Source organism: Lycorma delicatula, chromosome 2 (genome assembly GCF_047948215.1).
Source record: "Lycorma delicatula isolate Av1 chromosome 2, ASM4794821v1, whole genome shotgun sequence".
NCBI lineage: Eukaryota > Metazoa > Arthropoda > Insecta > Hemiptera > Fulgoridae > Lycorma > Lycorma delicatula.
This window is the reverse complement of record NC_134456.1, coordinates 175,803,336-175,829,004: the sequence shown is the minus strand read 5'-3', so window position 1 is coordinate 175,829,004 and position 25,669 is coordinate 175,803,336. Positions and strand designations below refer to the sequence as shown.

At 29.1% G+C, this 25,669-nt stretch overlaps 1 protein-coding gene across 1 annotated transcript in view; it reads left to right on the top strand.

Moving 5' to 3' along the window:
• Positions 1-25,669, top strand: part of LOC142319436 (cilia- and flagella-associated protein 91-like) — a 68,965-nt gene that overhangs the window by 37,415 nt on the left and 5,881 nt on the right. Inside the window, exons 9-13 of the mRNA XM_075356717.1 lie at positions 3,848-3,997; positions 5,032-5,207; positions 10,843-10,989; positions 15,155-15,376; positions 24,762-24,910. Of these exons, the coding sequence (XP_075212832.1) occupies positions 3,848-3,997; positions 5,032-5,207; positions 10,843-10,989; positions 15,155-15,376; positions 24,762-24,910 (844 nt within the window). The remainder of the gene's footprint in view (positions 1-3,847; positions 3,998-5,031; positions 5,208-10,842; positions 10,990-15,154; positions 15,377-24,761; positions 24,911-25,669) is intronic.

The window sequence follows — 25,669 nt, the reverse complement described above, 5'->3', positions numbered from 1 at the left end:
ATGAACTATTATTTTTTTTTTTTTTGGCAGCCAAAGTAGCATTACTTGAACAGCTGATTTATATTAGGTATCTATATTTTTAGTCTATTGTTGCCATGTGAGATGTAAACAAACATTTTGTGAAATGAGTTTTTGTTGTACGTTACAAAAATGAGTGATACTAATTATGAGCAACGTTGTTAAACTCTGTGAGAATGCTACTGAAACCTTTACAAAATTGAAAAGGGCGTATGGAGATGACGCTCTGTCATGAACCCAAGGTTTTTGGTGGTTTAAAACATTTTCAGATGGGCGGGAATCAGGAGTTGAGTGGAAGTTTCTACTGTAATCAGCCGTACTGTTATACTGGTTTTTTTTCAGGTCAACAGTTTTGATATTGATTTGTAGGATTGGGAACTGATGGTGGAGAATTTTCGGAAGTCTTTTAATATATTTTAGTAATTTCTGAATACAGACTGACCTTTTTTATGTTTTTTTTTATCTGAGCAGGCAATAAGGTTCATAGGTGATTGCTGGTTGCAATATTTAGTGCATGCTAGTAGTGGTGTACCTTGAGTTGTTTTCAAGTAGGGTGTAGCTTAACTCTAGTAGATAGCACAGACAATTGTAACTGTTATCAGCTGTGCCTGTTTCTCCGATGCAGTTGTTGACAGAGGAGACTGTGGAGAGAGCTGCGGGGAAAGCAAATCCTTGTGAGCAAGACCCAAGGGTATTGCCCACAAGGATTTTCTGAACAAGTAGCAGTGGTGGTGGGATGGTGTCAGGCCAGACACCTGAAAAGGTTGATCCCTCAGGTGGAGCCATGGGTCGGTAGGAGTTGAGCTTTGAGCTCACACAGTTTCTTACCAGCCATGGTAATTATAATGAGTATCTCTGGCGTGCTTCTAACCAGTGCATTTATTTTGAAGAGGTAGATTCTGTGGAGCGTACCATATTCAGGTGTGTGAGGTGGAATTATGCCAGGTTGGTGGTGGAGCAGCTTATCAGATAATTGACCTGCCGGATAATTGCGTGGACGCTATGTTATTTAGCCCTCGGAATTTGGATATAATAACCCCTGTGGTGAGCAGAATAATGCATCTTAAATTCGCAGAGGAGAAAGATGATTGCAATTTGGGGTAGATTAGGGATGGGTGGACAGTCCCGTTCAGGAAGGGGTGGTGCTGCTCCGGCGTCACTCTTCAATGAGTGAACAGGGACTCCTGGGGTTCATAGAACGGGTAAAATTAAAGACCGGAGTCCCCGGTGGAGGAGGAATAAATTGAGGAACTACATTCCTGTAGTTTGAAAGGTGATTCCTCTACTTTGGAGGTGATTGAGTCCGTGTATAATTGGATTGTAAATAAAAATTTTTTCTGAACCAATCTCATTACTTTATTTATAGTCCTTGTATATACGGACATCATGCTGAAACTAGTCAAAACAGATATTTCTGTTGAAATCTGAAACTGAAATTTTTCGCGATTACAATACTTCCTTTACTTCATACAAGGAACTAAAAAGAGTCTATTAATTTAAATGTTTTTGATTAAAGATCAAGGTTTACTGTATACCAAATAGACAAATTCCAGTAATTTTTTTATTTTTATTTTCTAACTGATGCTCCTCTGGCATTTTAATACCTAGATAAAATCAGAAATGTAATGTTGCGTTTGTTAAAAAGACAGTCACAGTAATACTTCAAATAAATAATGAACAGTTTTTTTAATAAGTAGAACTTATGTTATTGTTCATTATCAATTCAAAAATGGTATTCTATAAGTAATACTATTACACAATCTGTATAAACATCAAAATACAATAAATGAACTTTGAAAAATAATAAACTGAAATTGCTAATTTAAAAAAAAAACATTGTTTAAATCTATTATTCTTACTACTTAATTTTGTATTATTACCCTATGTTCTATTCATTTACATGATCAGCATTCGCTTACTATTACAAACTGTAACTTAAAATTATTAACTTCAAATTACTGGTTAAATTAAAGATACATTAGTAGCTCAAAAACTGTACAACACGTATATAATAAACATAACAATGAAGTATACATATTTATAATATAATTATAATTTACATATTTATTCATCTAATTTATATTTGTCTTACTCATCATTTCAAATGAATTATTTGGTATATTTTAGTAAAATAGTGCAAACTGTTTTCTTGTTTATATGCATCATTTTGAAAGCATAGTTTTTAAAAATCTGGTATGATATGAATATAGTTTATTTTACATTAATTTTTACATAAAAAGAATAACTTGTATTGCTAATATTCTGCCATACATGATGTATTTGTGTTAACATTTATTGAAAATTTTACTTTAAATATCAGAACTTGTACAAAATTACTTTTCATTGTGTTTTCATTGTGAAAAAAACTTATTTAATACTACCTCCAGAAGTAAGTTTTGAAAGCTTAATTTATCTTCTAATAACACTGCCCTACACACATTATACAAATATTCAATCTAGAATTACTTGCACATTATTGAAATAACTAATTTTTAGCATATAAAACAGTAAGCAATAATGAAACTTATTTATTTTATCTGAAAGTGGCAATTGAACAACAATTTGATCAAATTACAACAAATAACAGTTACGCAAATGATTAATAATATGATAAATAATAATGATTATATGTCCTCTGAGGCAAGGTAAAATATGTAAATAAACAAATTATGTGATAGTTCTGGGTTAAATTTTAGTCCAGCATGTGATATTTTTCATATATTATATATTTTGATATCGTATTTTCAGAAACTAGGCTTCAATTATTGTTATAGCTTGATCACCAAATAAAAAAATTCATTCAAAGAAAACAATCTGACAACCAATTTTTTAATCTGATTTCATAAGTAATGAAAAAGAGTTTATTATGAATAAAAAGAGAAGTAAAGAACAACCACTAATTTAATTATTGATAATAAATTAGGATTTACCAAACATATGTATTATGTAGGTCAGTAATATCATGCAGCTTGTAGCGAGCAACCATAAAAGATTAAAGTAATCACTCCTATTTTGTGATTAAGGCAGTTTACAAATATTTCCTCACATGTAGAACCAATGTAACATAAATGTCAAGTGAGTTAGGAAATAAAATTTTAATTTTATAGGTAGGTCTACGGTCTACATGTCACTGATGGAAAAAATAAACAGAAATAATGAAAAGAGATTAATATCAGCTTTTAACTTATAAATATAATATAAATTAAAACCTTATATATATATATATATATATATATATATATATATATATAGAAAACATATTGAATCACTATTTATAATTCATTAAACAGATCAAAATATAGTTCTTTTAATTAAAGGAACAGTTTCTCTACAAACAATCAGAATAAACATATAAGAACATAAAAACAAATTATGAAGAAAAACAAAATAAAAACTCAATGACATTATAACATCAAAAAGGCTCTATATTTTTTCCAGTTATGCAACAGGCTGGTAAAATACAGTGCAGTATAAGATGTATTTAAAAGGTATATCACAAGAAATTAAGCATTCTTTTCACACATCCTGCTCAATACAAGATTCACAGTATTATACTCTACATTATCAGAGAAATTTTATGTTTGAAATCATAGAATTTTAATGTATGCAATCTTATCAGAAATGGATAGAGATATTTATGAAATTCTTTAAAGTAGCCAAACTAGAAAGTTAGCCTGATTGAATTAACTTTTTTAGCATTAAGTTTATTTTTAATATAATATTCTAACCATTAAACAGTGTGATATCTTCATTCTAACACTTTATGGATCATGTTTTAGAAAAAGTAGAATTTGTTGTAATGTTATCAAGCTATTTAATTTTTTTTCAGTAATTAAAAAAGTTGAGGAATTTAAACTCCCAAATAAATCATTTGACAACATTAAACGATTATCAAAACCAAAATCTTTTGTTGGAATGTGTCCAAGAGTTGTAAGATGGTCTGAAGAACATGTGGAAAAACTGCAAAAAGAAATAATGAGTAAGAACACAAATATTTTTTTCTAAAATAAATGTAATAATATTTAGATTGGATGTTCAATAGCTCATGATGTGAAGTTGTTTTAAAGCAATATGTGTTAATTTTTTTCTTTTTGCATAGTTTTCAGGTATGCTCAGGCCGTTCTCTTTTTAATTGGTAATTGTTAGTACAGATTAAATAAAAGAATAGTAATTTTATTATGTGCACTCGTAATGACATGATATATTTGTCATTATCAGGTGCAAACCTTTGGGGGGGGGGGGGCTATCTCCATATGCCATAAGTCTTGTCCTTATATCTCACCAGTGCTATTTAGATTTATCATTTTAATAGTGAGGGTCAAATTAACTTTTGGGTAGATTGTTTTTATTGAACATAAACGTATAGACAGACATGGACATTGACATTCATCAAATAAAAAAATAAGTTCGACCTGATCTGGGCCTGACTTTCTAAAGACAAATTTTTATTTGAGGATAGTAAAAAAACAATCATAAAATTAAAATTATCCTTTGCTAGTTAGTTGTCGGTTTTAGTAAGAAGAGATTAAGATGCCCAATTCTACCTGAAAAACACTTTAGCCAATAGGCTTGTCGTGTTGTCTCTGGACAGGAAAGAAGATTTTTTTCACTGGATATTATATCTTACAACTCAACCATGTTAACTTTTAAAGTCTTCTTCTCAAGCAAGCTGCTTCCAAATAGCTTTTGTGAGATCATTTTACTCTTTTCTGCTACTGTGTTACTAACAGTGATTGTGATTGGCCATTAATATTAGTTACATAAAATAATAGTTCTGCTAGTAAATTTAAATGATGAAATTCCATTTGCAGTTACATCTATAATAACATAAACAAATGATGTAGAACACATTGTAAAATTTAACTAGTTTATCCTTTTATTTTTCATACTAACTAAAAATTAAAATAAAACTTATTTACCCAGTTGAAGAAACTACCACATTATTCATTACAGAAAAATTATATATGTTCTTAGTTTTATTTTTATTAAATAGATTTTGAAATCATTTTTCAGAAGATTATTTAGGAAGCCAGGAATTTAAAGAAGCAAATTCCATTATAGAGAAGTTATCATTTCCAAAACCGCCACCACCAATAATGGAAACGTTAGCTTCAGATAAAGAACTAGAAGTAAATAAAGCAGCAACATACATTCAAAAAACACTTCGTGGTCGAGCTACCCAGTTTTTGGTCAGTTAGACAACATATTAAAAAGTTAATATTTTTTTGTAATCTCTAAATAAAATCATAAGATATTTTAAGTGTTCCGGTTTGCATGAAGTAAGTCCTCTGTTTATTTTGTTGGATATGATAATTGCCAAAGAAAAGATATGAAAATTAAGAAGAGATCACAGTTAATTTCTTCTACTGGGCAATAAAAGACAGTATGTGTGGCATTAAAAGTAGTACTAGTAAAATACAATGAAGGTTACATCTAACTCGTAGTTGATATCCGTATCAGTACTGATAAATAGATATTACATCTGTGAGACTTGACCAACATGAGCAACACCACAACTAAGTGAATTCTAAAATTGTTGTTGTTAAACACATAAATTAAGTTATAGGAAAAACTTTGACTATATCTTATATTAGCCATATTGTTTCAGAAAGGTTACTGTGTTTTAAAAACTAACTAGTGTCTACTCAAAAAATGAATTAAGATATATAAAACTACTAATTTTTTAATGTAAAACTGAACCAAACTACCAAACTGAACCATAACTGAAGATTACAGTTATGTAATCTTCAGTTAAGTATATTTTATTTTAATAAGAATTCGTGTAATAGTGCTTTCCATTGTTTTTCAACCATCTTTACCAATGGATATACTGTTTCTAACTATGGCATCACATCATCAGCTGATTTTATTGCAGGCAGTTTTCTCAATTTAGAAGACACCTATTTAAAATTTAGTCAAAACACATGTTTGTGATTTTTAATTATGTCTCTTCATTTTATATATCACTGTTATCTGCTTGTGGACCTTCAATTTTAAAATTAATAACATGATTGGCAGGGTGTAAGTAAGGATTCTTTTTAATTTTTCATTATCTTTTGTCTCGAAGCTGCATCTCATTTGTCCAACATAAAACATGCAAACAAAAATTTTACTTAATATATTCCAAAGACATCTAGTTCATTTAAAGATCATGTTTTGTATAGTCATTTGTTTCATTTTATTTTTGATTACTAAATTAAAAACCGGCATTGATTTGCTGATTTCACAATGTTAGTCTAGTGCACAAACAGAAGAGAATGTGAATTTGGAACTCATTGTAAAAATACTCATTGTAAAAATTTGGAACTCATTGAAAAATAAAAGGAATGAACTAGATAAAAATCATTCCTTTTATTTTTCATACTAACTAAAGTTAGATTAAAATTTATTAAATTTAATTACCTAGTTGAATAAACTACCACAGTATTAATTACAAACAAATATACATGTTCTTAGTTTTATTTTTATTAAATGAATTTAGAAATAACTTTTCAGAAGATCTATTAATATATATAAACGACATAAATCATAAATTAAAATTTTTATCTAGATACAGAACCAATTTAAGGTTATTCTTAAAGTATTATATAAACCCTATAATCTTAGAAATTATTGTAGAAATATAACTTTAAAAAGGCCATGGTAATATAAATCAGTAACTGAAAAAAAAAGTAATGTAACTATGTTGCTATCATAAAACTTTATTAGAACATTTTACATTATTTTTAGAAGCATCAGGAGGTTGAAGAAGATGAAACACAATGTTCTTTCTCTTTCTAATGTTCTTGTCCATTGCCCATTTCTCTGTAATTTTTTTTTACCAATGACAAGATATTTTCAGTGTGACATTCTGAAAGACCGGTAAGAGATATTCAGTAAATTCAGAGAAACAGCAGCACCGATCATTGAAAATTGCTAAAAAAAATGACTGTAAATGCATGAATGTACTGACTGGATCTGATAATCAATTGCAAAACTGATAAGTAGCATTTTCTAAAATAATAATTATTCACTATGTCACTAAAAACTGGGCAGTTTTACATAATTTTTAAATCTTCAACTGTCATAGACAAACTTTATTAATAAATATATCATATACACAATTAAATTTTACTGAGTGAAAGAAAGAATATAAAAGAAAATTATGAGTGAAAATTAGTTTTTAAATCGAAGAGTGCCAGTTTACTTTTATTATGTAATTGATTAAACTAGACTTTCTGTAAGTAATTTTCTTCTCACACTTGCATCAAGCATTATTTTTAGAAAATAATGTTTCCTTTATTATATTTAAGTATGGCTTGCACTATCAACTATTTGTAAAATCCCTCAACAATTTAAATTTTAATCATAACAATTTTTTCATTCTAAATATATAATCAATGTGCCCATCTAACTTTGTGTTTTTGTTTTTAACAATTTATACTGTTTTAAAATTGACCGGATCAGCAGTATAGTGATGGTTCCATTAACTCATACATACATCACTGTTCAGTATTGCTCTCACTGTTATGAATTAATCATAATTTTTATGATTCATACTTTATATCTTACATATCTATATCTTTATACTAATATTTTTTTTAAATTTATTATTGATTAACTAAGAATATTGTATTCAAGTATTTTTGTTCAGAAAAAACATTTTTTTTTTTATAGATCAATCTACTTTGAATTACAATAATTTAATAAGTAATTAAATAAATAGAAATGAATAACCTCTAAGATTATTTAGTTTTCTTTTAGTATTATTGTAAATAATTATATTATGAACTTCAGTTATGTAATAATTCAAGAATGACTTGATTTAATTAAATATTTTATAAACAATTAAAATACTGTAATAAACAGTAGTGCAAACCGATACAATCGTTCACATCACTATTTCAAATTCCTGATCCTTTTCCTTACTATATTATTGTATAAACAGAAGCATGAAGAAGTTAAGATCAATGTTCTAATTTAGTCACTGAAGTGGCACAAACTATTATGAATGCTAAAATAGACCTATGAAGATACTTTGAATCAAAGATATATGAATAAGAGAAGTATATGAATGATGTATAATTTTTTATTATTACAATTTTCTGCTCACTTTTTCCAAGCGAGTTAAATCCTGCATTTGATTGAGGAAGACATAATTTTTTTTTATTGATAAAATTACTTAACTGAGTTTTTTAACTAAAATTCAAAGCAAATTGCCTACCACCTAACATATGACAAGATTTAATTTAACATATGTTAATATTTAATCTATTTAATAGACTTAAATATTAAGATTATAAATATTTTTATCGTAAAAAATACCCATAGTAATAAATGAGTGTCAAAATTAAATGAAAAAAAGTATATTTAAACATGAAAGTGTGCTGTATATAATCACTTTCTTATCCATCCACAAGAGGTTTTATTCATCTGGATTTGGTAGAACAGGTATTAATAAAATGAAACAGTTTTTTAATCAGCTGCAGTACACTTTATATTAAAGTGAAAGTACAAAAACTTTGCACATGTTTGAGTTAGCTTTCTCATTAAACTACTTCAAAAACTGCCAGAAGGAACACTGGATGTTATTTCATCAGATATGATTTAGATGTTTGAATTAGGTTGTGAAAAATCTTTTTTAGTGTTTATGATATGTTTCAAGGGAGAGCGTGATTTAAATTGTTGATTCATTTAGAATGTTTGTTTTTATCTGCTCATATAATTGTTTGTATTATGAAAAGCCACATCCTGTTTGTCCTGTATGAAACTATTATACTCTGAGCATTCAAGTTTGTATACCCACTGGTAAATTAAATTTAACTACTTGTGTAAGTTTTTGCTAAATGATGTATGTTTTGTTTCATTGTGGTTCTATTTGCAATGTAGCCAGTTTTTTTTAAATTTATGAACTTTTTTCAGTGTAATTGTTAAAATAAATGAGAATACTGAATTTTTTGTTACTGTTTGTTTATTTAAATCATATGAGGTGATGTTATGTGTATAGATGTCATTGTAGCAGGTTTTTATTTATAAATTTTGAATTTTTGTGATGTCTAAGAAGTTTATGCTTTTTCATAATGTCTTTTTCATAATCGGCAGGAATAATTGCTTTTGAAAGTTTTTTTGTTATCCCCAATTAATAGAAGAATTATATTGTCTACATAATGTTGTCAATTGATTTTTTTTGTGTGAGTGTTCTCATCATTCATTTTTATTTTATAAGTTTTATTTATGTTTTACCATATAAGAGTCATTAATGATATAATTATACCAAAGATTTATAGAAACTGGCTAATAAGAGGAAGAGTAACTGAAGATAACTAGAACAATCTTCTATATAAATGTAAAACCTGTACATTAACACTCTTGCCCCCAGGAGACAACAATAAGTTGAAAAAAAATAAAGGTAACCATAATAGACATGAGCAAAGTTATTAAATTTTTTTACCACTTGTTTTTCAGTGATTTATAAAAATATTTCAGGTAGTGTGCTTCAGGTGGAATCAAAAAGTAATTCCAGTATACTATGTTATTAAAGGTGAAGTAATTTTTTTTAGGATCACATTGATAATATCTCAAATTTTAGTTATTAATTCTTTAGCTATATTGTTCTGTTTGAATTAGATGTATAAGATAGTGTGATCTTTTCATTACAATCATCATCAACTTTTTTGTTTCAATTACAAAACAAAAACATTTGTATTAAGGTATTTTTTGTCAAAAGATTGTGACTTTCCATTAGTTTACTGATCTATGTGTACTTGATTTCTCCAATTATATAAGTTTTAAGCAGGACAAATAGGACTCAGCTTTTCACAATATAAAGAACTCATAAAAATACTTCACTTCACTACTGAATGCAGTTTTATCAATCATCTGATTGAAACCCAAATATAATTAGAAAGAAACATTTTCTTACATTTTAAGAGATTTCCTGAATGTTACAAATGTTTAAAAAATAAAATTTATTCTTGAATAATAAATACATCTTGAGCATTATATTTTATATTTCATAATACACTGTGCGAGTATATTTTATATCACTGTATATATTTTATATCCGCAGTAGAACATTTGTATATCTCTTGTAAATGTATTTATATTTAAATGTGTATTTAGATTCCTAAGTAATAAAAAAAGTATTCATTCCTAATCAATATCATAAATACCATTATGATGCCAATCATAATAAAAGTTATATAATAGATAAAATAAGTTTTTTTTATTTTATAGTTGTAAATAGTACATAATAATGCACAGTGTAAATATAATTACAAATAATTAAAGAACTTTACTAAACTCTGGTGGTGTAGTGGTAGCGCCTAGTTTTTCATAAAGAAGGTTCTATTCTCAATTCATAATCAGACTTGCCTGTAATCAGTAACTATAATTGATTACCTGTAGTTAATGGAAAGAAAGAATAAATAAATAAAACTGTCCAAAGTGTGGAAAAAATTCAACATTTATTTATCGTTTTCTATCATTTTCATTACCTGAATTCTCTCAGAGATATGTAAGATGGGAAGCATAAGGTAATGTAGAACAGAAAACTAAACTGATTAAAATGGAAAAAATAAATACAAGTGTTAATTTAGTAGCTCCTCTTTACTAATAAATCTAAGCTTCCATATGATTGCAAGGTATCTAATGAATAGATATACCCATTTATGGCAATATATTTTCTTGACAGTCATTATTACCATTTCATTTTATACTTTTATAATAAATTGAAAATAATGAATTATTTAATTTATACCAAATTATTATTATTACAAGCCAATAAATATAAGTTACTTTTTTAAAATTGACATAAATTAAAATGAAAGCAATTACTGTTTCAAGATGTTTCAAAATATAAATCACTTTAAACACCTGATAGAAGAACTGAAGAGCACTCATGCATTTCAGAAATATGATATGGAAGAATTAACGGAAAGGAGATACCTTACTCTCACATCATCACGAAAGAATGAAGTAATTAAATTGATGGTAAGTTTATTAACCGATATTAATGCTGTAAAAATAATAATTAATTATTAATAATCAGAAAATAGTAATAATACAACCTATGAAAAAACAATTATTTTTTAATACATAACAGCAGATATTATTCAATTTTCCTTAATGTTATGATGATAAAATAATAATTGTTATGTAAACAGAAATTAAATTTGTTAAATAAACCAAATAAATCTACCATAATATTAATGTATTAATCAATTTGGAATAATTACACAATAAAAGCTGTTAACATGTATATGTATTATACTATACACACATGAAAATAATTACTTGCTACCATCAATGTGAGAGTTCTATTACATGATATGACTGGAGCTACCAAGGGAAAGTCTCTAAGATACTTACAAGATTTAATGAAGTTTGAATTGTATGCATAAGTAGATGCCTACATATAGTGCAACTATGTTTACAGATAATGCAATGCATTACCACTTTTACTAGATATTGTTAAAATAATTAGAGGTTAACAATTTTAGAAAAAATTATGAGTGAATAAATAGTGGTAAATCAGTATTCATGAATATATTATAATAATATCTCTAATAAATCTTGAAAACCTGAACATCTTGGTACGCACAACTTTAACAAAATACAGGATGCATCACCCTAAAACCGCAGTAGAACATTTGTATATCTCTTGTAAAGAAGGTGGTAGAGGCCTCCTCAATCTGAAGTCGCTTTGTAACAGACAGATTGCATCAATGAAGAGATATATTCTCTCCAGGTCTGAAACATCATCATTGCACAAAACAATAGTTACATCTGACAAGGGTTACTTCTCTCTAAAACTGAATGATGATAATTTCTACCCCCAATATTATTACAACCAGTGATAGGATCCAAGCATGGAAATCTAAGGCACTCCACAGTAGATTTCCCCATTCTCTCGAAAATGTCGATAAGGATGCATCTACGCGTTGGCTAAAGGATGGGTCTCTATTTGGAGAAACTGAAGGGTTTATCCATGACATCCAGAACCAGGTCATTGCGACAAAAAATTACAAAAAGTTCATAGAAAATCAGGACATTAGTGATGAGTACAGAGTATGCCATCAATCATCAGAAACAATTGATCATTTGATAACTGGATGCTCCAACTTGTCTAACACAGAATATCTGCATCGCCACAATCTTACAGTAAACATCGTTCATCAGGCATTGGCATTAAAATTAGGACTTGTAGATGACAGGGAGCATTATCCTTATTATGAATATAAGGCCAGACCTACATTGGAAAATGAGCAATATAGACTGTATCATGATCTCCCCATACTTACTGACAAATTTTTTGCTGTAAATAGGCCAGACATGGTTCTACACAACATTTGAGGAAAACTGCTCTTCTCATTGATGTCGCTCACCCATCAGATCACAATATTAATAATGCTGAAACAGATAAAATAACCAAATGCAACCCTCTGGTAATAGAATATAAAGAAATTTACAGACTGAACTCAATAGAAGTTATTTCCATTGTGAAAACAGCAAACGGATTAATTACCTTGAAAGTTACGTGCACAGTTTCATTCTGAAGTTAAAAAAGGAAGTTCTGAAGGGAAACACCTAAAATTAATTTAATCAACGTCCAATTTATATTCTGGAATTGATGGATTTTTTTTTTACTTTATATTGTATGAATACATTAAAAAATCTATACTATTTAAAGCATAAATTCATACCAAATTTATGAGTGAGAGTAGGAATAAAAGGCTCAGAAGAAAAAAAATAAACTTTAATAATTTAAGGCAAAAGGATTACTCATCCATAAGATTTTATAGAAGGAATTTTAATATTAGGAATATTATATAAGAAAAATATTAAGAATAACATATGAAATTTTAATTTCAAACAAGACCACAGTTGTCTGGATGGAAATTTCATTTTAATTTCTCTCTGATATTCAGTACTACTAATTTTGATTATAAGACAAATAATTAATCCTAAGTAAATTCTTCTCTTAACTCAAGTTAAGTTTAGCAATGTGTAATAAGTTTTCACACATGACAATTTGATTAATGAAATCAAATAACGGTGAGTTATTAAAGTTAAAGAATTAGTCTACCCAAAATTGTGTAGTATGATGAAAGATCCAGTTTAATCATAAAACTGTTCAGCCAGGTCTCCACTGAAGTAAGAAGTAATACTGGTAGGTAAAAAATGCTAAATGAGTAAATGTAACAGATAAGTATTTATTAGGTTTGTAATGCATTACTGTTAAATATAAAATTTACTATTCTTCATAACAAAAAATACTGCCTAGAAGTCATCAAAAAATGATAAACCATGAAACCCAAATGACTGCCATTTTTTTGTTAATAAACTTAACCTCATTAAGTAGTAATCACTACGCAAGTACTCATGAAAATTGATAAAAACAATTTTAAAATTAAAACTTTGACAACATGTGGAACCAAATTTTAAATAAAGCAGTTTAAAAAATATACTTTTTGTCACCTTTGTGACCATCCACAGGGACTGGCACTGTAGTTTTCACAATTCATCAGCTGATATTAGTGGGAGTGTTTTTGAATGGCATATACAAATTAAGAATGTGGTTGAAAAGTGTGAATAATTTTAAATTGTGTCTGTTTAGTATATATGTTTGTATACGTTGGATTGTAACTGATCTTGTATTTCAACTGTGTTTTGTATGGGCATTTCCAAGTTGGTGATTTTTGTTGAAATGATAAAACTTAGAAAATTATACTAAATGGACTAACACAATTTAAATTGCCAATATACTAAATGAACTAACACAATTTAAATTGCCATCACTTTTCAACTAAATTCATAATAAAAATCCGTCAGCAGTAACTACAGCTAACACCACTGTGAAATCAGCAACACCAGTTACTGAAGATGGTCCCAAAGATGACTGAAAAAATTTTGGAAGTTTTTAAAAGTGTTTTATTATACAGTTTAGTTCAATCTGTTGTTAGAAAATTTTTAATTTCAAAATTAGTAGCATCACCATCCTGGCCCTCTAAGGGGTAGACACTCACTTGTGACGATTCTGTTAGCCACACCACCTCTCCCATTCCAAACCCTAATGGCCTTTACCAAAAGTTGTCTTATTGACCCTCAAGACACTGATTATTTATTGCAGTCATTAGGTAGGCTTCATCAGATACCACCAATGCAAATGCCTCAGCAAACATTTCCATTGATAAATTTTACACAGTTTTTGCCTTTGCTTTTAGCCTTCTTCAGACATCTTTACTCTTCTGTCTTACTTCATAGCACTCACAGTATTACCATATCTGTGGAAGCATGAACCCCACACCTTACTCAAGTTACCAAAGAAGACTTTACACACCAACTCCAGGTATTATCACCAGTCTACACAAACAAGAATATAGAAGATGATAAGAAGAGTAAGGTGGGCTGATTTAATTATTTAATAATAACTATTTCAGGACTCATACTCCTAAACTGCAATACTTTTTATGTATGACCAGTTAAAGGGTTACAAAGTTCTGTAAAGCACATATAAAACAGGTTTCAATATGTAATAGTATTCTCAGTCCAATTTTATTTGCCTCTCCTTGCACTGCTGGCTAAGGATGAATCTTGCCTTTTGTTTTTTTAGAAATTTAAGTTTCATAGCTGAAATCTGCAACTCTGAAAAGAAATCAATTATACCATTAAAATTTTTCTGATATAAATTTTGGTTTCATTTCCTGTACTTTTATGCGACCATGATCATTTTGATATTTCTTATTACTTTTACATTATAGTTGAATGTAATATCCAACTTAATAAAACAATGAAAAATAAACACAACACATACAAATATATCATTACACCGCACAGTTAACTGGTTACAAACTACTTCAAAATGAGCCTCATCACTAACTATGCTACTGCAAGTTTTTGTAACCTTTTTGGAACCATATTTCCATAGCAGATGTAGAAAATTAATTAATTTTTAAATAGTTATTTAAAAGTTGATACAGATAAGTGAAGAACTAAATTACACTACTAAAACAAATTACAAATGGATCTGGTTAATGCAGGTTAATATTTTTAGTGTTGTAAAATTAAACAGTTTAAAAATGTGATGTGATCTTCAAAATAAAAGTTATAATTTATCTTGAGTCATTTGCAAACATCTAATTATATATTTTTTAAGGAAGCAAGAAAGAAACAGGTATTAAATTCACTCAGAGATAAAGGAGTGTGTGATACGTTGACTTTCTTATCTCACGTACAAGAAAGATTAGAAGATGATGAACGAGTTCATGCATTTGCTATGTTGGCTGAACGAGAGCGTTGGAGACGTGAGGCTGCTGAAAGTGGTAGAAGGCAGAGAGAAGAAATTTTCAGAAGAAAACAAGATGAAGCTTTTAAGCAGGTGATAATTTAAAATAACTATTCATAATTAAGTAAAATATTTTTTCTTACTAAACTGGCGAGCTGAATAGTTTATGTGATTCTAATTATGATTCTGGCCTATTATTAATTTTCATTCAGATAAAAGCTGAATAATAGTTATTATTCAGTTAAATGTTGGTATTAATTTTTAAGTATATTATACACTTAACTGATTAAAACAGAGAAAAACTATTTACTAATCTACAATTTGGGGAAAAGGAAGTGACCACTCATTAATCATATGGGAATATTCCTGCCCATAAGCTTTAAAGACAGTAATAATTAAAGAGATAAATATTTATAGTTAAAAAACTTCCTCTACAAATGTACAGTGTGTGCAATACAAAAGCTTCTGCTGAGAAGGTCAAGACTGCATTACTATCGAACCTGAATACATTTACACCCATCTAAGAGGACAACAATAATAAGCATTGTACTTTTATCTAAGCACAATTAATTTATTACTGTTTTCATGTTTTATTAGTTATAATTCCATTATTACTTAATCAGTATTAATAATTTAATAAATAATGATTGTAAAAACATGGATTTTAATTTAGATGTTTTTAAACTAAAAATATCTAACTAGTGCTGGAATGTATATTATATCCAGAATTACACTAAATTAGATGTTCAATTCTTTATTGTACAATGTTTAGAATTTTTTATTATTTAAAATTTTTAAATTCTCTTTTTTGTAGAATTATTTTCATTATTGATTGTACTATTATTATTAACACTTATTTGAAATTTGCTTTTAATGTCCATTTCCTGTGCAAGTTCACTATCTTCTCTGTCTTCATAGGAAAAGTCACTTTCACTACCACTGTCTAGATGTGTGATAAATTTATCCATCATTTTGTCAATTAGCGGTTCCATCTTCTTATATTCAGTCTCAGCATTTTTTACATATTCGCAATATGGTCTCCAATCATCCTTTTCATTTCATTCATTTTTTCCTCAGCAAATTTTTTAATATCTGACATGAAAAATGTTATTATTACCAACATATCTTTTCAGAGCCATCTTGATCAGATTTAAATTAGGGTGGTAAGATGGAAGTCGCAGAACCTGATGCCTATGTTTTTTTAATAGTTCATCAAAATTGTACAGTGTTTTTGAATTTCTATATGATTTAATTAAATCATACAATTGGGTTTTAACATTGCTTTATTAAACAGAATATTATTTTTTTGTAACCAATTAATCATTCCACTTTTCCTATAATTTGAATTTGGAGACTTCTCTAGAAGTGAATTGTGGTATAGTGGATTATCGATAACAACCTCTGACTGGGAGGGAAGACCAAGGATTAATTTTTCAGATGCCCATATCATGAAATTGTTGATGCTGTATTGATAAACATCAATTTTTGTACTTGTTTTCCAAGTTAACATCACATTCAGAATGAACAATATCAAATGGACATTAAAATCTACAATTCATGCAAATAAACAATCAAAGAATTTTCTTTTTTGCAATCTGTCATTTTTCTTAAATATTCTATCCTCTTCCACCGAACGACTTCTTTTTCAATCAAAAGTTTCCTATTGTTATCAGTTTTATACCACTTAAACCCTAACTCTTACAGAATAGTTAGTATTGTAGTTCTAGTACCTTTATGTAGCAGTTAATGGTAGTGAAACTGTTGACTGAAGTACTAATGTAGGCGGGAAGAATTTTGTGCATCAGAGGCTGATAATGCAAATATTGAGAATGAACCTTGCACTGGTGAACTAGTTTCTGTGACTAATGAAAAACATCTCAACCTCCTAAAACTCCCTAGGATATGTGTGTCTTGTTCAGGAGCCTATAATTTTGCAGCATATAATGCTCAGCCACAAACATCCAATGCAACTGCTGAGTCTCTTGTAAAGTTGAAATTTGAGCATATTCCACATCCTCCATACTCACCAAATTTGGTGCCCTGTGATTTTCACCTCTTCCTACAATTAAAGAGAGATATTAAAGTTATTCATTTTCACAAGGATTGATGAGCTGAAAGATACAGTTAGATCATAGATCAAGAAAGACTGTTAGCATTCTTCAATGACAGACTGAGAAAACTAGTTCACTGTTGGGAGAAATGTGTAGATGGTGACTACATGCAAAAATAAATGTATACTTTACAGCAAATAAAATTTACTTATGTTGTATTTGTCTCATTTGACTATCTGTTTTCATATGTGAGTTATGAGCGATCATTTCAGCTACCCCGTAATAGTAACAGAAATTTGTTAAAAAATTATATCTATTATTAAGTTAAATTTAATTGAACAATTTTAGCATTATTCATGATACCTACTTATTGAATGACCCTTATATCTGCTATTATGTAATATATCACATTTTAAGAAGGAACAATTTTAAGTTACGTGCAATTGAATGTTGACAAACCAATGATTATATCTGTTGAATCTCCAAAACATAATTCAGTTCCTATGGAATGACAGAACATATGATTTACATTTGACATTGTCATATATAACGAATCATTTTTATAGAAACAATGATTGCATCATGGCTTCATGGCTTGGATTTTGGCACCTCTTTCAACTATGTCAGTATGAGCTGGTTCTATCAACTTGTATATAAATGTAATTTGATAATTTTTTTTATGTTTGAGCCAAACATGTCAGTATTTGTAAGAAATCCAGTAAAGCCAAAGAAACACTGAAACACACTAATCAATGAAGCAATAAGAAACTTATATTTAGAGTTTGTAAAATCCTTTTACTTTTTTATCCTCTACATATGTTTTAACAATCAGCAATGAATATTCCTATAATAATAATCAAAACAGCTTCAGAAAGTTAGGACAATGCCCCAAGAAAATTATTGGCCATAGCTCAAGAAAACACCAAATATCTTATGTTTTTTTATTGAAATCTTAAAGGTTAAGTATTTGGTGATTATATTGTCTGTTTTCCACTGTCACACCTGAGACAGAATATGTTGTAAGGATTCAAATTTGTGCCATTAAAAATCCAAATAATTCAAAAATTGAAATACATGATTTAACTATAAATCATTTTTATGTAATTAATAGCTTCTATACAAAAGATAAGTTGTAAAAATAATAATTTTCATTATAAGTTGTGAAAATCTTTGATTTCTGATTACATACTTCAATCTCAATTGAACTACTAACAAAGAAAAAAATTATCATTACTAATCAAGGGAAAATCCTCACTAATTACATAAATAACTCGTAGTGCCGAAACACTTACAGAAGAATATAAAATGTCATCAGCAAGAATTTTTGCACTATATATTTTTTTACATTAGCGAGTAGTAAATGCAAATATTGCAAACTCATTTTATTTTAGCAGTCTACTGCAGAATATTTCTATGAGAGAATCAACTTGGTTTCAGCAAGCTGCTTATATAGCAAGAAAATCATTAGTCATACTACAAGAAAATGTTTAAATAATATTTACTTAATCACAATGAGATTTGTCTTCTAGATCCAGTCACAAAAATTATTTTTCTTAAAAATCCTTGTCTCAAGTTTACAAAAGTTACAAAGCAAACCTTTAACTGTTTGTGTTGGTGCAAAGATTTGCTCAATACGCTGTTCTAACCCAAATTTTTAAACCATTAAACAAGTCTGATTGTAGTTGGACTTGTGTTCACTAACTAGCATGAATGCAATTGCAAGAATAGAGCCCCACCTAGAAGGAATTATCTTCAAATATGTATTTTCTTTTATTAAATGGCAACATACACTACACCAGAAATATGACTTGAAATGACTTTGTTATATGTCAGCAAAATAATTTTACAACTCTTCTAAAATTTCACATTCCTATACTCCAATAGTATTATCACACAAACTTTCAATCTATATTATGCCTACACGTTTGGAACCAAGTTTTTATGAATATAACAGCAAAACCGCACAGCTGATGTGTCACTTTTTTTATGGACTCAGAAAATCACAATTTAACAGAAGGTTAAATAATTTCAAAATTCTGGCCAAGGGTTTCCTGATTTACAATTTGACTAATACTAAATAATAAACACTAATGACAAATTTAAAAAATGCGTCATTCCTATTTGCTTAGTTTAACAAAGCAGATTTCTTCTGTGATTTAAGACCAGGTTGCATGCTTATAAGAGGCATCTTAATAGGTTAAAGTTTTCAGTGGGGAGACTCAACAATTTTTCTTACCTAATAACTATGACTATGTATTTTTATGACTATGATGCATGTAAAATAACTAAGGTAACAGATGAACCAACTATTGCTTTATATGAGAGTAGTGATATTAAATATACAGCCATTTAATGTAGTAAACAGAAAAAGGTATAGTAGGGCTGAATATTAAGTGTTTTTCAGTGAGCTTGGCATGCTGATATGCAGCTGTATATTTGATTTGGTAAAAAAGGCAATGGAAAACGATTTCACTTCTTACTTTCCCTAGAAAAGTGAGGCATGGGCTGATTGCTTAAATATGGCTGTCATTTATTTACCTAACAACTTTTATGGTTGTGGCATTTAACATGCATGCATTCATTTCCCAATGGGAATGATGCATAATACCCCAAAACATGAAGTTTGCATATCTTAACAGATAATTAGTTCATTTTATTTTGTTACCACTTTATTTTTATGTAATTCCATCATCACATGGTGTCTACTGTGGTTTTCTGCCTCAAGGGAGATAATGTGTACCATGTTCAACTTCATTTTCTTCTATTTTCATTAGCTATAATTTCCTTTTAGATTGTCTACAAGTTTTATTCTTTACTGTCTTCTTTTCTTTGCAGCTTTTACTGATCCTTTAGGATTGTTTTAATCAACCCTTCTCTATGATTTAGCTTCTACTATCATTTACTCTCCTCATTACTTTTCAAATTTTCACTCTGTCCGTTTATTTTCTCATGCTTCCTTCATTCCCACATTTCAAATCGACTCCAGTTTATCTTCATCCTATTTTTATTTTTTTTTGTGACCATGTTTCATACCATAGAGAACTATTCTCAAAACATAAGACTTAACAAAGCACTTTTAAGTCAAAACTGTTTTTGCCAACCTTCATGACAGGGTTGTAGAGTCTCTGCCTTTTATTTGGAGGTTCTGGGTTGAGTCAAGCATGGCATTTTTTCACTTGCCAAAAAAAATTCATTTCATTAACATCCATTGGCAGTTGTTACAGGGAGCCAGCCAGAATAAAAAAGAAAAACCATAATATAAAGAAGACTTTGTCTCCTTCACATCAACTGTAGACATTCAACTATCTTTATTCATTGTTTCATGAAAAAAAAAATAGATATTTAACTGGGTCAAAACAAATTTCTGTTTACTATGTAGCATCAGTTTTCTTTCTATTTATATTAAATGCTGCCTTCTGTTAACAGCTGTTCTGTTATTTTTATCTTCCATTAATATACTTCTTAAATATCTGAACTGTTTAATTCTTCATCCTTTTATGAGACATTCAAGGTCTTGTAATCTATCCTTATTATTTATGATTTTTTTAAGTTTCATTTTTATATTATTATTTCTTTTAATTCTGAATTGAATTGAATGCATGTGCTTCATTTCTTAAGAACAACACATTTGCAATCCTGGTTAAGTGTCATGAATTGCATATTAAATATGATGGCCAAGGGCAAATTTAGTATTTACCTTTAAACATTTTTATGCACTGTTAATAACAATTTACTGAATTGCCAATTCAAATAAAAAGAAACAAATTATCCTTTTTTGAAAGGAGTGTTTTATTTTATATTTTACTGCATTCAATACTTCTCATCAAGACTGTTATTTCACAATAAAATTTACAATGATGAACTAAGTAATTGATTTTTGTAAATTATGTCAGGATTGGTTTTAATATAAAATAGATGATAAATTATTCCAAATATAAACTAGTTGAAGTAAAATTACAGTGAGAACCAATATTAAAGTTTCTTTTGGCACAAAGATCAAAATGTGTAATCCTAACAGAACATTTCACATTGAATTCAAATTTGTAAATTGATTTTCTTAATCACCTACTGTGTTTTTGTGATACATAGGTAAACTTTAAAAGAAATGTAAGAATTTACATCCATGTGAAACACTATTCAACTTACCCAAAATGTGGTAGTTCTTTTCTTTTTGTGTCTGGCATATCCCTCTTTAGCACCCCAACAATAATCTGTGAGCATTCTTGCACTCCACTGTTGCTGGTACTGTTTTCCATGATATTTGCTGGTACAAGCATTTCCCTTGCTTGACAGTACTGAGATCATCCAGAAAGAAATCCCAAGAAATGAATTTTTAAGGACATATTACACTCCATATGTTTTTACGACTACAGTAATTCGCCGACAATGACACAGTAGTTGGAGGATTTATGATTTCCTGAAAGGATTTGCACAACAATTTTTAACAACCTCCACACTGACTTTTTGACTTTACTCAATAGTTCTTTGAATTGTCCATCTCTACTCAAAAGTTCTTATTTGGGGACACAGAAAAATTCCTTCCTTAATTTTAGCGGCACTAATATGAGGAAATTTCTCTTTCAAATAATGAAATCCAAAATCATTATCACCTTAACAAAGTTTTTGAAAAGCCTTAATTCTATATGGAGTGGATAGAAGAATCATTTTCAAGTTAACTAGTGGGTTATGTATAAATTATTCTGTCCAGGTGTAAGGACTTCCTCATATTCCTCATATAATGATTTTTTTCCCTGCTGACCCATTTGCTCAAAAAGCAACAAAATTTAGTGTATCAGAGCTGCAAACCCATTAATAAAGCAATAACTTTTAAATCACGACATATACAGTATTTGTCGTAATGAATTTTTTCTGACAGGATTTTCTTATTATCATAAATTTCTTTCAAGTTACTTTCATAAGGTTAGGAAGTTTGTTGCCACAGTGCAAAAGGACAGTCTTTAAACTAATTTTCGAAGAATCAATGAAGCCTCCATTCTATGGTTATGTTCATGAAGTGCATTCATGATAGCAGGAATGTTGTTACTCTACATTAAACTATTTTTTTTTCAGAATATAAATTTTGAAACTTTTCCTAATGATTATGAAACAAACACTTTGCTGTCAGTATGAAGACAATTCCAACCTAGATTCCAAAAGCTAAGCTTGTTTCTTTGACAGGTTCAAATCCTGAACACCATTTAATTTACCTTGAGTTATTTTCAGATGAGGTTCACAGAAAAAAGATTCTACTTCAGAAGTAGTGTCATCTTGCTCCTCATGTCAAACTGGGCTATTTCACATTCCAATTATCTTCTAAAGTTTGATGTGTTGGAGGATGCAGTAAAGGTAAGCACTCACCATGAGGCACTGGCCTTATTGCAGATGGTAAATTAGGTGTTGCACTGTGTGTTTGGAATTAATTCTTATTCTTTTTATCTCTGTAACACAGCAATAACAGTCTGACAAATGATTTTGTGGTTGATGACATATCATCAGTGTAGCAAAACTCATAAGCCAATTACTTCTAGTCCAATCTGTCACTTATTTCATGCAGGTCCAATAGCAGATATGAGGGGCCCAGTTCTTATCTTGATCCCCAACTTTACAGCCAAAATATTCTTTTGCATTCGCGGTTCGATAAGAATATTGAGAGACTAACAAGTGTAAAAATTTCGTACAATATTTAAAATAAAATAAATAGTAATAATAATTACTATTATTCAAAGGCGAGATAGCGCACCAACTGCCTCCAGTCGCAGAGCCTGAGTGAGGGTGTTGTGACTAACTTCACTGACCCAAGAAGAAGGTATCTCTTGATCTTGGTGTCCCATAGTCCATCAATGAAAGTGCTTATCACTTTGCTATCCAACTAAAGCCCGTTGAGCTAACTGCTCGATAATGGTGGTGAATTCCTGCAACATCTTGTTGATCTTCTGGACTCGCATCCGTATCTCACACCGGTAGATAGCCGCCAAATTGTGCTGTCACTTCATCTATATAACTATATCGTCATCATAGCTGGCTGTAGATGGTACACCCTGAAGAACTTTCGCTGCTTTGCCCTGAAGTGCGGTGATCAGGAACGTGGTTGTCTCCGATACTAAAAAACTGTTATGATTGGATGCTGCCTGATGACAGCCCACGATATACTTCCATCAAACTTAAATGGCTTCACCGCCTTAGAACGTCCCATCGATGAGCCTAATTCTTGGCCCTGTGAACTGTTAACACAAAATTCCCCAGCACTACAGGTTACTTCCATTGCCCATGCGATGTCCTTATGGCTAACTTCTTTAAATTTATTCACATTAATTCCTAGGTTACTTTCAACCTTAACTAACCTATCCTCTTAAAGTTTATTTTAAAGCCATCTAAATCAGACTTAATACCTTCTACTTCATTATAAGTTCTATCCTTATTTGTAGTGGCTGTCTTATTATTATTAAATTGCACTTAAAAGCACAAAAACTAAAAATATGAAAAACCTAACAAATAAATTAAAAAGCTAAAAATAAATAACATAAAACGTAAAGTAAGTAATCAGGTACGAACACCAACAACCAATTAATATAAACTTTGACCAATATATACATTAAACTAATATAAACTATAATATTGTGATACTTTAGATACCACTGATACTTTATAGCAATCTTTTCTTAAACAGGAGCTTTTTAAGGTGCCATTGTCTGTATTACAAAGAACAATTGTTTAACTGACCAGTTATTCTAAATAAAGAATCCATTTTACTTACTTCTAAATTCTTCTACCTTTAATTTCTTACTTCTTATTCGTAATTTCCTCTTTCTTCTTGTAACAGGTTTCACTGGCCCCATTACAATATAGTTTGTAGTATTTAACTAGCGAGAAACATTTTGTCGTTCTTAAACATGAAATCACATAACGCATAACAGAATTTAAATGGAGCATTTACGCACTTCCTTGACATATTTATTCACTAACACAACAAACTTGACACAATAACTGTAAATCACAAAAATTAAATGAAACCACAGTACATTCATATAAAACGAACTTTTAAACAAAATACTAGTGTGTTAACTGTATGATTCAGAAGATGCTCTGTGCTTGCTTACATGTTGAAACCTACAATAAATGAACCATGCATATACAGCTATTGCCTTCATAAAATCTCCCCTTCTGTTAGAAATCATAGAGTATGTAGGCTACATAAGTTATACCTTAAAAAATAGGTCGAATTCTGCAAAATTCAATATTTCAAAAATGTTATACAAAAACTGTAGGTGATGGAAAACTTCTGATTGCATTTTTGAGTTCAGAATAAAATGTTTTATTAGGAATACAATAAAACTTTCATGTTCCAGAAACTATGTTTACTAGTGTGTTATTGGTAAAAGAAAGTATTGCTATATTAATATAAGAAAAGTCATTTTAATAAATTAAAGGTAATGAAAATACGTCAAGAAACTGTAGACATATTTTTAGAAGACATTTTAATTAGATCGATGAACTGGCTAGCAGAAGATAAAGCAAGGGAGCATGTCCGACAAGTTGCTCAGAAAATAGATCTTGCAGCAAAAGAAGCAGATGCGAGGTTTGCATGTTATATTTGTGTAGTATTAGAATTAGCTTTTTTCAACAGCCTAATACTACATATTAATTTATACATATGTACATATATTTATACTTTATAAATGAAAGTGTTTTTAAGCTTTCTATCTAAAAATTCATTGCTATTATTATCCACTGATAATTATATTAATTGGTTGTGGTTAAATAACCTTAATTAAATATAATCAATATTTAATTCATGGTAATTAATCTTTTACTATTTTATAACTGAATCCATGGATTTAAAAAGCTTTTTACATGAATTGGTTAAATTAATAAATCTTGCTGCTTTGGTATGTTCATACATTACTTTATTAATTATTAATTGTAATACATTCAACATGTTTGATAAAATTATGTGTAACATCTATAGTGTGTATAAGAAATTAATAGTTTTGCTATTTTCTTAAATTATGAAAAATGTTCACTTACTACATACCAGTACCCTATAATTTTATATTTTCAATAAATTTCTGAATGAAGCTGAGTTTATAAGATGAGAAACTAAGATCATCTTTCCAACATGACAGAGAGTTTTCACTTTAAATGTCAGTATCTTCTTTAACTAAAATTTAAAAAAAAAATTTATAATAGATTTCATTGTTATTTTCAAGTATTTTACATGAATAATAAATATATTTCATTATTTGAATACACACATTTGAAACATTACATAATATTAGTGCTATTATACTCCACAGAATGCCTTTTATCACTTCAACATTCACCAGAAGAGGGCCAT